Consider the following 13614-nt stretch of genomic DNA (forward strand, 5'->3'; position numbering starts at 1 on the left):
AGTTTAGTTGATTGCATAAATACATTTAGCATAGCCTGATAGGCTCTTAGTTATCATATCATAGCTGCGAGATCTTACGAACAGAGTGAATTGCAAAAAAATTGTACGTAATTAAGCGCAGTTAAGAAGCTGTGCTTAGTCTTAACTTAATTGATTCATTTGAGTTACGAAATTTAACTAAGTAAATTGTATTGTATTTATTGTACTGTATATAGCATACGCTAACACACTTTCATGCATCTAACTTAAATAGAAATGGCTTAACTATAACACAATGGAATCAATTAACTTTAGACTAATTACAGGTGCTTAACTATGTACAATTTGTTTGCAATTCACTCGAAAACCTGTAAATTCACTAGGTATGTGACAACGGAACCTTAAAAAAACCCGTTAAAATATAAAAGAAATATGATACAAGTTCCATGAATTTCATATTTAATACACTTTTCAGGCCTCCTATATACACATTATACCACCAGGCAGAAATATATTACACATTAGATATTATCCCTCGGCATTTAACCGGATTCACAAAAAAGAGTACCTGCCTGCTTCATGTTAAGAAACCTTAACAATGTTTATTTTAGGTAAAATTTGGCTGTCTAGAGTTTAACACTAAGATTGTTACGAAATTAACGATTTACAATCAATTGCTTTGCCACCTGTATGTCCAAGAATACTACCTAGAATTACAGTTAAAAGAAAGAAGAAACCGGTAGTAAAATTCAGTACTAACTACAGGTTAAAAACCCTTAGCCTTTCATCTTGACCCCGATTGTCTCAGTCAAGAGTCTTGACACGTTCACGCAAGGCATTTGCCGTTCATACCGGCTAAAGTCGAAGGAGTTAAGAGGACATTCCTAATTATAATATGTTTTGAACCCTCGTATGTTCGAATGTTTTTTATTTGTAAGTATAACATCCTGAGACCCAGAAGCAATTGTTTTGTTTTTGAAATTGGAACCCTTAGTTACCTACACAATAAAAATTGTACGAAGGGACTTAGGAGGATAAGTACTAGTACGTATATTTATTCATAATTTTAGTCTGATTTTTGTTTAATAATTGTCTTACGACGTAAGATTCCCTAACTCATATATGTATTATTCATGTATTATTCCATATTTTTCCTTAGGATGGAAACGGCATTAAGGGATTATGGTGTGTGGTCGCGAATGGCAATTCGTTTTATATATAACTGTGACTTGTGACGCTCGCATTGAGAAATAAATATTGCATAAAATAAAAGATTATCGGCAATAAAATTAAACAAACGAATTAAGTACTGGTAAAAAATACAAATAATTTGATTTTATGACTTGAAAATTGCAAAAGTATCTATAAGTATCGGGGGAGTTGAATTCCAAGCAATAAACATTGCAATTCGTGAAGTTTGACACAACACGAGAAATTATCAACATTCGACTCAGCAAAAAACTAGTTCAAACGATTTATAAAGGGTATATTTGCCAAGCTATCGTGAGAGCAAATTTGCTCAGTCCGATATCAAATTGCTGACAGTATGTGTAACAGTTCCATTTATTATTTTTATATATAAGATAATCACACATACAGTAGTTTTTTGACCTAATTGTGGTTAAATTTTGTATTCAATATACAAACATTTTCGACAACCACATACGTTTCTTAGAAGAAAAAAAAAAGAATCGACAGGTTAACCATTTATCGCTCGGCGGCATTGATATTATTATGTAGTGTAGAAGTAAAGGATTAAAACTAATATTACAGATAATGTCCGATACATTATTACATAAAAATATAGGTTAAAAACAGAGAGAGAATCTTAGATTACTCCGATTTATGGCAGTAAAAAATTTGCGTGAAACTGAAACTAAACTATCGTTGAAATTAGTATGTCCATATTCTTCATTTATGACACCATGGCGCCCAAACAGGGGCCCGATTTTTGAATTTCGACCACTCGATTTCGTGTATTTCCTTCAATAATATCTCCAGTACCCGGCATTTAAATTCTACTAATAGAATTGACTCGATTTCCAATTCGCTCGTATTTCAAAAGTTAGCATTTCGCTGTTTTCCACCGATTTTCGAGTGACGAAAGCGAGCGCTCGTTTTTCAAAAATTGGCCCCCAGAAATTCTCATTCAATCAATTAGGATTTTAATTCGGGCACAAAAAGCGAAATTCTTTATACTGAGTTACAAAACAAGAGCTGTTTGTGCTAGTTTTTTGACTAAATAAACTTTACGCTCAACTATAAAAAAAAAAATTAGCAGGTGAAGATTTCTGCTAGAACTCTTTCGGTTTTCTCGTATAAGAAGCTGGCGGGTTACTAGGTCGAAGTGAGTGGAAGTCGGCGAAAATTTATTTAAGTTAAATACCTGAAAAGTTGTGTATTTTAATGTCGTTTATTTTAATTAAACGTTGTTCCCGTTTGTGGCAGTTTTTAACCGCATTAAGCCGCAATGGATTGAATTAATAATCACGAAATTGTGTTCGTTTTCTTGCAGTTTTTAATTGAATTGGTGTGTCGTTGAGTTTTAATGCAGAAGGACACATGTGACAATGACTTTGTTGTCAATTATTTTAAACTACAGTGGAAACTGGATAAGTGGAATCGCAAGGGACCGGCTGTTTAGTCCCGCTTATCCAGGTTTTCCATTTATCCAGTTTTCCACTAAACCAGGTTCAAATAAAACATTTTCTCACTTACAGAGGCTCTCGCTAACAGAGGTTGTGGATGCTAGTAATGTCGCTTATAGAGGTCACGTATGGTATGATCAAGACTTAAATAATCATCTTTTATTAAATATGTATGTAGATATGTATGTATTAACAAAAATAGGTATATAATCCTGACTTTAAAAAAAGCAATACTGTAAATAATCCACAGTACCTACTCGTATACAATTTTCAAAATTACAAAAACTAAATCACTCCTAATATTTATTTATGCACGAGAAACCAGTATGGTTAAATAAATCAATGTACCGATTGTACTTTAATGCAAAAAAAACTGAAAGATGTGTGATCTCATACAAAATACGTAGTTAAAACACGAACCATAATGAACTAAACAAACTACCCTCCTTGTGACGGTTTAATAAAAATACACATTTTATAACGCCGAGCTATTCCACTCATAGAGGTTTCGGAGACGGCTGCTTCCAGTTACAGAGGTAAAAATAAGAAATTTTCGAAAAAATGGATTCCGCTTATAGAGGTCCCAAAATTCCACTTATAGAGGTAATTGGTTGCCAAGGGACTGGAACCGAGAACTTGGGTCCACTTAAAGAGGTTTTCCACTAACCCAGGTTCCACTTATCCAGTTTCCACTGTAATAAAGAACTAGTGTGTTCAGTTAGTCTTATGTTTTAATATGTTTAGTAAAAAGTTCTCCAAAAAGTTCTTCAAAAGTCAAGAAGGGACGCGATTATTAAACCCTTATCAAAGTATCATAATACTAAGATGTCACCGAAAGTTTATGACTCCTATGTAGCTTGTAGCTTCTAGAAGGATAAGAAGCAATGTTGAGATCGTTTGCCAATCCAATCTACATTCAACACTCAAGTTTTCTATATTTATTCATTCGTGGATTGAAGACTCTCAGACCTTTATAAGGGCTACTTCTTGTAAAAATAAGTCAGGTCAATGTTTGTTTCACCTAAAAAAACATCTTTATCCTCGTGCCGCCCACCATACAAAATTATAGCCAAGGAAGTTAGAATCTTGTTGTATTTTCAATTAGGTCGAATTTAATTTCCTCGAAAATTTAACGAGATAAATGAAACTTTGTCTTTAACCCTTCAAGTGGCGCCAGCGAAAACGCGAAAAGTAGTCAAGTGGCGCCGCGGATTTGCGCAAAAGCAGTCACGTGGCGGGCCCCGATGGGTGGTCAGCGCAGATTAAGAGAATTTTACAAAATCGTCGATTAAAGCTTTTCTATGTTTTAAAGTATATTAAATCACATATTGTTAAAATCAGCGTTAAATACGCTATTTGAAAATAGGAATTAAATTATTATAATGTTTATACATTTGGCCAGACCTAATCAAACTTCGGAAGAATGACAGTTTTCCAGTTTCCTTGTTAAAAATTATTACCACCATAAGACAAATTGATGATTGGAGGTAATTGCTAGTTAATTAATTATCAATATAAGACTTTTATTTTTAAGATTAGTAAATCATTAAAAGAGACCTAACATACAATTTATTTACCAAAACCACCACTTAATAATCAAGACTGAACTCGTTGAATTAACGGGTTGACCGCCACTTGAAGGGTTAATTAAGGTAGACATTCCATCGAAACTGAGTGTACATCCTAATGTACATTGGGCGGCACGAGGTTAAAAAAATATCGACAGACTTATATTTATTATACAAGTAGGAATAAAACAATAACTACGAATTTTTATGAAAGATAATTTAAGTTTACTTTAGTTCAACATGTACAACTGGTGATGTTATGTACTTAAATATAATATTAAATGCCATTGTAATATTGTTCAATTCACCTTATTAAATACCTAAAGATCTTACCCGTTTGTTCCAGAATGCAGAGTACCTAAATAATTTTCATTTACATATATACTAATCGAGTTCCTACTTTGCCATCATAACAATCATAACAGATAAGACTATAACATTTTTGAGATGCGAGTAGGTATATTTCTTTAATATTAAGGTATAAATTAAATATAAATAAAATGCACACATTTTACCAACTATGCACACATAAAATTATTGTGCCGGTCACGCATCGCGCATTCAGTCTAAAATTATATAAAATTAAAAGAGAAACTTCATATTCAAACTGAATTCGCTCTATCCTACTTAAAATTCAGTTGGTTTAAACTTCCCCTTTATATTAAAATAACTAGACCCCTTTGTCTAAGTGGCGAGAATAAACACTACTACAGGTCTAAATGTACCTAGTAAAGAACGTTTATTTTATTTTTTGCCATTTTTAAATATTGTGATTTTTTTGCCACTTTTGTGTTATTTCTACTCAGAATCATGAGCTCTTTCAATCCTAATGGGATAAAAAAATGTCCCAGAGTTTTTTTCCTATTGTGTTACCATTTCCCCATATACTTTGTATGGCGGTAACAAAAAGGAAAGTATGAAAAATGTATAGAAATTTTAGGACACCTTTTTTCTCCTAAATATAAGGATGAAAAGGGCTCGCGATCCTGACTAGAAATAACACAAAAGTGGCAAAAAAGGTCACAATATATAAAATGGCAAAAAATAAAAGAAACGCTCTAATAAAGAGGTATTCAATGATAAATTTTACTTTTAATTCAACCATTAGGCAGATGCCTATATGCATCTTCGTACGTTACGAACATAGCTAAACCAATCGAAGACGTATTTTAACACCTGAACTGGGGGCCGATTTTTGAATTTCGACCGCTCGATTTCCTGTATTTCGTTCAATAATATCTCCACTACTAAGCATTTAAATTCTACTAATATAATTGAAAACGAGTGATAATACCACTCGATTCCAAATTTAAAAAATTAGCATGGCGCTGTTTTCTACCGATTTTTGAATAGCTCCCCAGGATACTAAATTGTCAACCACTCGCTTTAACATCAATCTATCTATATATGTAGTCTGTAGTGTATTCTGTAGATGTAAATCTGTAGATTTATTAATCTCAGGTAGGTACTTAAAATAAATTATCTCGTGATGAGACTGATGAGGTGATAGCAGATTTAAGACATACATTGCTATATAGAAAAATTGCTCAATCAATAAAACTTATAAACCGTACCTATTTTTATCGTAAGAAAAAATATTCTGGGCTTTATTTCAAAAATAAATAAACGCGCGGCTGTATGAAGCATTACACTTACACTTTAATTAGTTGCACATTTTTAATATCATTCTTTCATCGATTTCGTTTAGGAACTAGTCTACAGATAAATTTCAAAAGACTAAGAAATCAATTAATTCGTGCGAGAGTTACAAATAGATTTCAAGAAACTAAATCAGTTCGTTCCTTTACAGTGCAAAAAGTGACTGAAACAAAGTGTCGGATTGAAAAAGTGCAATGTCAGTGAAGAATTACGTGATTCGTTCTAAAGTGCAGTGGGCCGGAGGGGGGGTGCAGCTGACGGTTCGACATTGAGTGATCTGGGACCAGTGACGCCAGCAGAATGTCAGCAGGTAGGTACTTTTTGGTTATAGTATTTTTTCAAACTCGATGGGTAGAGTGTTAGGTCTCATCTCAATATATAATGTATAACCTAAAAACATAAAATCCCGCAAAATGGTATTGGAATGACACCAGCTGTAAGCGTAGGTAACCCATCGAGTTTGAAAAGCACTAGATTTTTTAACAGCACGAGTCCGGGGCGTAAAATGTCACAAATATCACAGTTTTTTTTACAGCCCATACAGGCATCCATATTAAAATGAATGTCACATAAAAGTCCTGTAAAATTAAAGAAATTACTTTCTCAATAAATATTAAAAATAACATTCTAAGTAATAGAACACTGATCTTACGAAAAGTGTTCCAAAAACATTTCTCATTTTAAGCGTTAATAAATCTCTAATTTTTCTGTCATCAATAAGTCGAACCTTCGTTATATTTTTAAGAGCAAAGTCTTGTTCTTTTACTTACCCGCATTTCATTAAATAATATAGTAACATTACGGCCCTATATGTATACGTTTGTTGACATTGCTGTCCTTATTTTTTAAAGTACCTAATGACTTAGAAGATTAATTAGATGTGCTTGAGTGTCGAAGAATAAAGGTTTAAACTAAACGTCTTTCTAGAAAATAGTAATTTTATTCAATTAGTAAAACAATAAATTAATTATGAATTGCCATGGCTAATGCAGTGAGTATAAAAAAGTATAAAAGGACTTCTTCTTTATCTGCCATGCCCTAACGGACGTCGGCGACCACCTTTGCCATCTCTCTCCTGCTCTTAGCCATTCTTGCCAGCGTGGCTGCGTTATCCATGTTCGTCCATTTTTTTATGCTGTTGTAAAAGGACTAGTATGTAGTTATATACCTACTTGATTAATGCCTATTTGGGATACACTTTGTAAAACAACGTCAACTTGTGATACACTTTTAAAATCAAACATAAAGATAACCTAGACATATTAATAATTTATTGTTATTTTAAATTCAGCAAAAGTACTATAGCTAAATTTAGCAAATGAAAGGATAGTAATTTTAATCCTATTAACCGGCCAGTCGAGCACCGGAGACCTTTGTCATTAAATGACTTTTTTTAAACAACCTGTTGTATCACCGTTTTGTTCAATTGTTGTATTGTTATATGAATGAATAAATAATAATAATATAATATTAATTAAAAATAAAATAGACCAAATATCGTCCTTATAATTAGGTACCTACTTGAATTATTAATTTTTATTTATACTCGTGCTGAGGTTAGCAACATTCTCATTTGTATTTTCCTGTATTTCATTAACATTTTCGTCTGGATTCTTCTTCTCCTTCATTCTTCAATTGTATCTATGTATAGAACTGCGTCTCATTGTGTCTCAATTGACCAATGCCAACTAAACTTTTCTAAAGATCTATATAATTTTTGAGTTTAATATTGGATCGAGTCCTAATTCCTGTTGAGTCTAACAGGCCTAAGAGAGGTTGCTGGCCTCTAACACGACGCCATCGGATTAAGAGCTCGGCCCATCATCTGTCAAGCCTAAATCGTCTACATTAGGTCGCCGCCCGCATTGACACGTCCATCCCCGCTGGACTGGAAACCACACAAAAGGAACCATCAATTTCTTGCTTTAAATGGGATACCATGGAATATGTATGTTTCATAGATGACCAGTCGGATTTATAGTCTGTGGCAGTATTTTATAAATGCTAAACCTGATGATATGTATTTGTAAAGTTTGTGGGAAATCTATTCACTAAATGAAAATTATGTAAAGTAGGTAAATTAATCATTAAAGTATGTAAGATAAAATCTGGGGCATGATTTTATACAAGAATAATTTAGAATATACTTAATATATCATTATCATTTATTACCACATAACGTAGCCGTAGCTACATAAATCCAATATGCCCAGTAACCCCTTTTCCTTATCATAAAAAAGCACACAATACATTATGCTGGCACGATATCCAGAGGCCCGAGATTAATCAGAGCGGGTCCCACCCGCCAAAAAACCGCCTGCAAAAAACGAAGGTTCGCCGAAGGGACAATTAAACTGCTCCACTGCATTGCAGTATCACGTAGAGTTTATCGTTGAGATGTGGTTGAAGATATAATCATGTTTAGGCTATAACTCTAACCCGTTTAGGCCTTGTGCTAAAAGCAACGTTACATACATTTTTGCAAATAGGGGACCAATTTGAACGAAGGTCGTTAAATTGCCACTTTATAAAAAAGAATGTAAGTCACATATAGGTAATTTGGTCTGCTTTTATCGACCAAGCAACTGTTACCGCAGTTTGCTATTGTAACGTGACACATTGAGATATTGTGAGTTTTTGTGACGAAATGGCAAAAAATGCCTCTAATTTTTCCCCCGATAGTGAAATTGTATTGAAATCACAGGTCATATTTGTGATAAAGGCCCAATAGACCCAAAAACATATAGTGACGCAAAACATTTGCAATAAATATCCATGTATTCCTCAGGATCGGCAGTGGCCATGATCGGCGCAAACCTGCGTTTCGGGTCGGCCGGTGCGACCAACTCATCCATCCTCAACCACACGCGGCACTGCCCGCCGGGCGGCGCCGCCAGCGCGGCGGCATTGCTGGCGCTGTCGGGGCTGGGAATGTCTGCCAATCTAGCGCTGATGACGGTTATACTTAGCAAGAAGCAGTTGAGGAGGTCAGTACGCCTTTGGTATCATTAGTCACACTTCAGATCTGTTTAAACTACTACCAACTCATCTTCCTTCATCCACATGTGAATCGTTCTGGAATCGATCGTTATCTATTTATGTATGCGACATATATTTCATACTTATGTATTGTGAGCAATTCTTGCCTTTTTTTGAGAGGAAAATCCGTTGTGGATACCTCCGCACCGCAGGGACAGCGCGGAGGTTATGTCGGACTTTCACCGACTAAAAACCTCTCAGTTGTCCTCCTCGGCGCATTTTGGAAAGCTCTGGCATCTCCAATGAACGCGCCAGTGCCGTCCTAGCGTTATGCCCCTTTGTGGGTCCCCTCTTTTTAGGGTTCCGTACCCAAAGGGTAGACCCTATTACTAAGAATTCGCTGTCCGTCCGTCCGTCCGTCCGTCCGTCCGTCCGTCTGTCACCAGGCTGTATCTCACGAACCGTGATAGCTAGACAGTTGAAATTTTCACAGATGATGTATTTCTGTTGCCGCTATAACAACAAATACTAAAAACAGAATAAAATAAAGATTTAAATGGGGCTCCCATACAACAAACGTGATTTTTGACCAAAGTTAAGCAACGTCGGGAGTGGTCAGTATTTGGATGAGTGACCGTTTTTTTTTTTGCTTTTTTTTTTGTTTTTTTTTTTTTGCATTATGGTACGGAACCCTTCGTGCGCGAGTCCGACTCGCACTTGCCCGGTTTTTCAGTCGCTGTCCCTAGCTGCGATCGTCTCCGACCCCGAGAACCCCTTTTAGTCGCCTTTTACGACAGGCAGGGGATACCGTAGCCGTATTCTTACGCCCGGGCTACAGGGCGCGAGCAATTCTTACCTAGTGTTTAAGTTGTAAGGTTAACTAAAAAATAAAAATACGAAGTTTATATGACAGCTAAAAACAGTTTTTAATCAACTCTGCTTAACCTTTCACCTTAACCTTTTGTACACGTTTACCTTGGTATATGACCACAATATAAAGATGGGTATAGAGAAGAGCCGATATAAATAAAATAAACAACGAACATGTAATCAATGTAATCAGTCTTACTAATCAATCAACTGTATCTCAAGGGATGATTATGATCCTGCATGATTTCACAAACTTACCTATAGGTAAATACCTATGCCAAACTGCGAACCGTAAGTGTGAAAGCTCTATTTCTCGCCTAATCATCTATTTTATCGGTCCTTCTCTCTTTTGTCGTTTGACAACAAAAGAAGGCGCAAACTTTGCTATTACGTAACAAATTGTAATACCTCCGCGGTCTCACTCATAACAGTCATAACATTTTTGCGCGGTTCGCTCCATAAATGTAAACGAGCCTTTAGTCCTTTACATACTTTCGTAGATAAAGTTATCGCACAGATTATCCCACTGAATATTGAAAACGGCAAGTTATAATAGGATCGGCGATAGATTTGAATTCTAAGTAGTATTAGGTTTAGGGCTTATAATACACAAGGTGAACTTGAGACTACCTATTAAAAAGTCTTGATATTATTCGTTGCTAGAGTCATACTGTGGCCCTGATTTGCTCTCTATAATCATTCTTCTCCTTATTGTTATTTTAAGTCGAGGTTCTTCAAATGAGTCACTGACAGTGTCAAGACTGACATAAACGCTAACGTCTACGTAAATTGCTTTCTATACATCTCGCTTCGCAACTTATGGTTCCTCTACACGATGGGCCAGCGCCGGCCACTCCAAGGGACGCAGCCATGCGGTAGAATGAGATAGCAATTTCACTTGCTCCCTCTAACGCATAAATGCGTCCCCTGGAGTGGCCGGCGCTGGCCCTTCGTGTAGAGGAGCCATTAAACCTAATATGCGTTGCTTAAACACGGGCCTCCAGTCATAGAAAAACGGCATCAGCCCAAAAATAAATGAAATAGGTAATAAAAAAACAACGAGTTGCACTCCGGGAGTGCCAACAGAAGTGAAAACTCAATGACTAGTCCTCCTTTCTATTGAAAAACTTTAGTTCCGAAATTGCTGGTTTGTGAAAGCTGAAAGTGAGTTTGTTTAAAATTCGAAATTCAAAGGAGATCGTCGATTTTCTTAGGCGTTTGGGCCCACTCGCAAATTGAACGTATACATGTAATATATATAGGAAATTAATCGTTATAATTACTAGATCATGATGATAAAAACAGAATCACGAAATATAACGGGAATTTTGAGAAATACTGCAATAAAAACTTGAACAAGACAAGAAAAACTTTTATATACAAAAGCGTATACTACTCACACTGTTCTGTAAAAGTGTTTTGACTTTTTAAAAGAAAATAGACAAAGTCTGACATGTAAATGAAACTGAAATCGTATCCGCGTTCAATAAAAAGTTATATTTTGATCTTATTCGGAAGTTCATTTTTACTTCTACGGAGAGTGAACAGATTCATTTTAAATCTTCTTTCAGTGAAGTAAGGTTTATTTAAGGTTGGCGTTACTTGAAAATATTTGACAGATTGATAAAAATGGTTGCGTTTAGTTAAATAAAAGTAGCATGATATCGTCGTATTCTGAACTCGTTTAAATCTCCAAACTATGTAACTAAATAAAAAGTCAAATGACTATATTTCTTAACTACTTATTTTAGGCATTTTTACAGTCGATTTAGAATTTAAAAGTAGGTATATATTAAATAAATCATAATGGTTACTGAGTGGGACCCACGGAACACAATAGACGGTGCAGGCCGGAGTTTAGGCAGACCGAAAAGGAGATGGCGGGACGACTTGGACGCATTATACCCCAAATGGTGGGAAAATGCCGATGACAGGGTCGAGTGGAAAAAACGAGGGGAGGCCTTTGCCCAGCAGTGGGACACCAAAGTAGGCTAGGGAAAAAAAAAATAATGAATGACACTACTGATATTTTGAATAGTATCGAAACGCACTTATGTCAACTATGACTTATGGCTACCCACCTTATAGTTTAATGCAATGAAATTTTATAACTCCTTAGTGAAAAAATCTCGGTTTGTGTGAATTTGAGCGTTATGTCAATGCTAATAAAGATGTTGACGACGGCAAGACTTTTGTTAATATATAATACATTGATTTACGGAAATGAATAATATAATGTCTTTTAATTATATATTTCTAATTCCCGTTTTATTTTTACCCAATATTATATCTTTTTTAATAATAGAATGCGTATATAATTACTGTAATAGTCTATACTATATACGTGATGGTTTACTCTGGGCCCAAAATCGACGATCTCCTTTGTAGCGTTAATTGTTTAAAATTCGAATAGAAATTGTAAAGTTACCTTGCAGACCTCGCATCTAAATATATTTGTCATGATATTTTGAGTTTTATTCACCAGTACAAGAGTTCACTTTTATTAGCAAATTCATCAAGATGTAGCTTTATTGAATTATATTTGAGCGATATAAAGTTAGAATGTAACTGTGAGGTCCTCGTATTTCAACACGTAAAAGATTAGAACCTTTTTCATGTAATGTCATTGAGTTTTTCTTTATTGATTTAAATGCCATTTAAATGAGTGGCCATCTAAACGTTACGGTCACGTGATCGCGTTACGCGTTACGCTGTCTCGAGTTTATCATTTTTTCCCCACCTCAAAAAGTGCCCAGCGCCGCTAAAGAAGTTTTCACTTCAAAAATCGGTGGCAATTTAAATATACCTACGCTAAAGAAAAACAATATCAACGCGTTATTTTGAACGTACTGTTCATACGAGTAAGCTTTTGAAAAAGCTGCGCAATTAATCGCGAGGCGGCGGCTGCAATTTGCTCTCTGCCATGTTTAACTAAGCCAGAGACGCATTGAGACCACCAACGCTGAAAAGTCATCATGGTTGAGGATTTAGCGCTTCATCATCAGCACGCCGAGTGCTTTAAGCCGGTTATTAGCTGTAGGCTATTTGATAGTCTATACCTATAATTAAATTATTTGTATTAAATAGTATCTGGTAACTTAAAAAACCGGCCAAGTGCGAGTCGGACTCGCGTTTCTAGGGTTCCGTACATAAGTCCGGCTCACGCTTGATTGCATGTTTCTAATAGGTTTTCCTGTCATCTATAGGTAAAGGACTATTTTGTGTGTTTTACCAAAATTTTAGACCCAGTAGTTTCGGAGATAAAGGGGGGGGAATGGTCATATTTTGGCTATTTTCTTAAATAACTTCGAACCTATGTATTTTAAAATTATAAAAAAAAAACAAGTCCATCTTTGGGGCACTAATTTACATATGTGTACCAAATTTCAACTTAATTGGTCCAGTAGTTTCCGAGAAAATAGGCTGTGGCAGACGGACAGACAGACAGACGCACGAGTGATCCTGAAGGGTTCCGCTTTTGAGGTACGGAACCCTAAAAAAACGACCCCTGAAAGTTCATAAGAAGGTAAATACAAACTTACTATAGGTAGAACACTGGTAGATATTATACAACGTAGACTTGAATTTCTATTTTTTCTGATCTGACACTTAATCCGGGGACTCAGTGGAACTGCAACTTAATGAAACGCACCTTGGCGTGTTACCACAGAATAACTAATAGTACTACCGTACAGAAAATTCACTCCTTCACAAAAGTCAGATTTAGGTATAAAATTATACCTATACTCGCCGCCTGCAACAAAATTGAAACTCATAATCGCGCACGAACCGTGAATCTTGTTTGCGCGAGCGCCACGTGACACGACTATCGTGCGGTCGAGCGGCAGCCCACTGCCATACGCCTGCCCTGAGTGCCCTGCCCGGGAGGTGCGCCGGCCAATGGTACCTAA

At 35.7% G+C, this 13614-nt stretch overlaps 1 protein-coding gene across 3 annotated transcripts in view; it reads left to right on the plus strand.

The window, feature by feature from the left end:
- Positions 1-13614, plus strand: part of LOC134793431 (uncharacterized) — a 57489-nt gene that overhangs the window by 22098 nt on the left and 21777 nt on the right. For all 3 annotated transcript variants that reach the window (XM_063765000.1, XM_063764998.1, XM_063764999.1), the window contains exons 2-3: positions 6006-6164; positions 8643-8841. In XM_063765000.1, coding sequence (XP_063621070.1) covers positions 6155-6164; positions 8643-8841 — 209 coding nt within the window. In that variant the 5' untranslated portion in view covers positions 6006-6154. The remainder of the gene's footprint in view (positions 1-6005; positions 6165-8642; positions 8842-13614) is intronic.

This window comes from Cydia splendana, chromosome 9 (assembly GCF_910591565.1).
Source record: "Cydia splendana chromosome 9, ilCydSple1.2, whole genome shotgun sequence".
Taxonomy (NCBI): Eukaryota; Metazoa; Arthropoda; class Insecta; order Lepidoptera; family Tortricidae; genus Cydia; species Cydia splendana.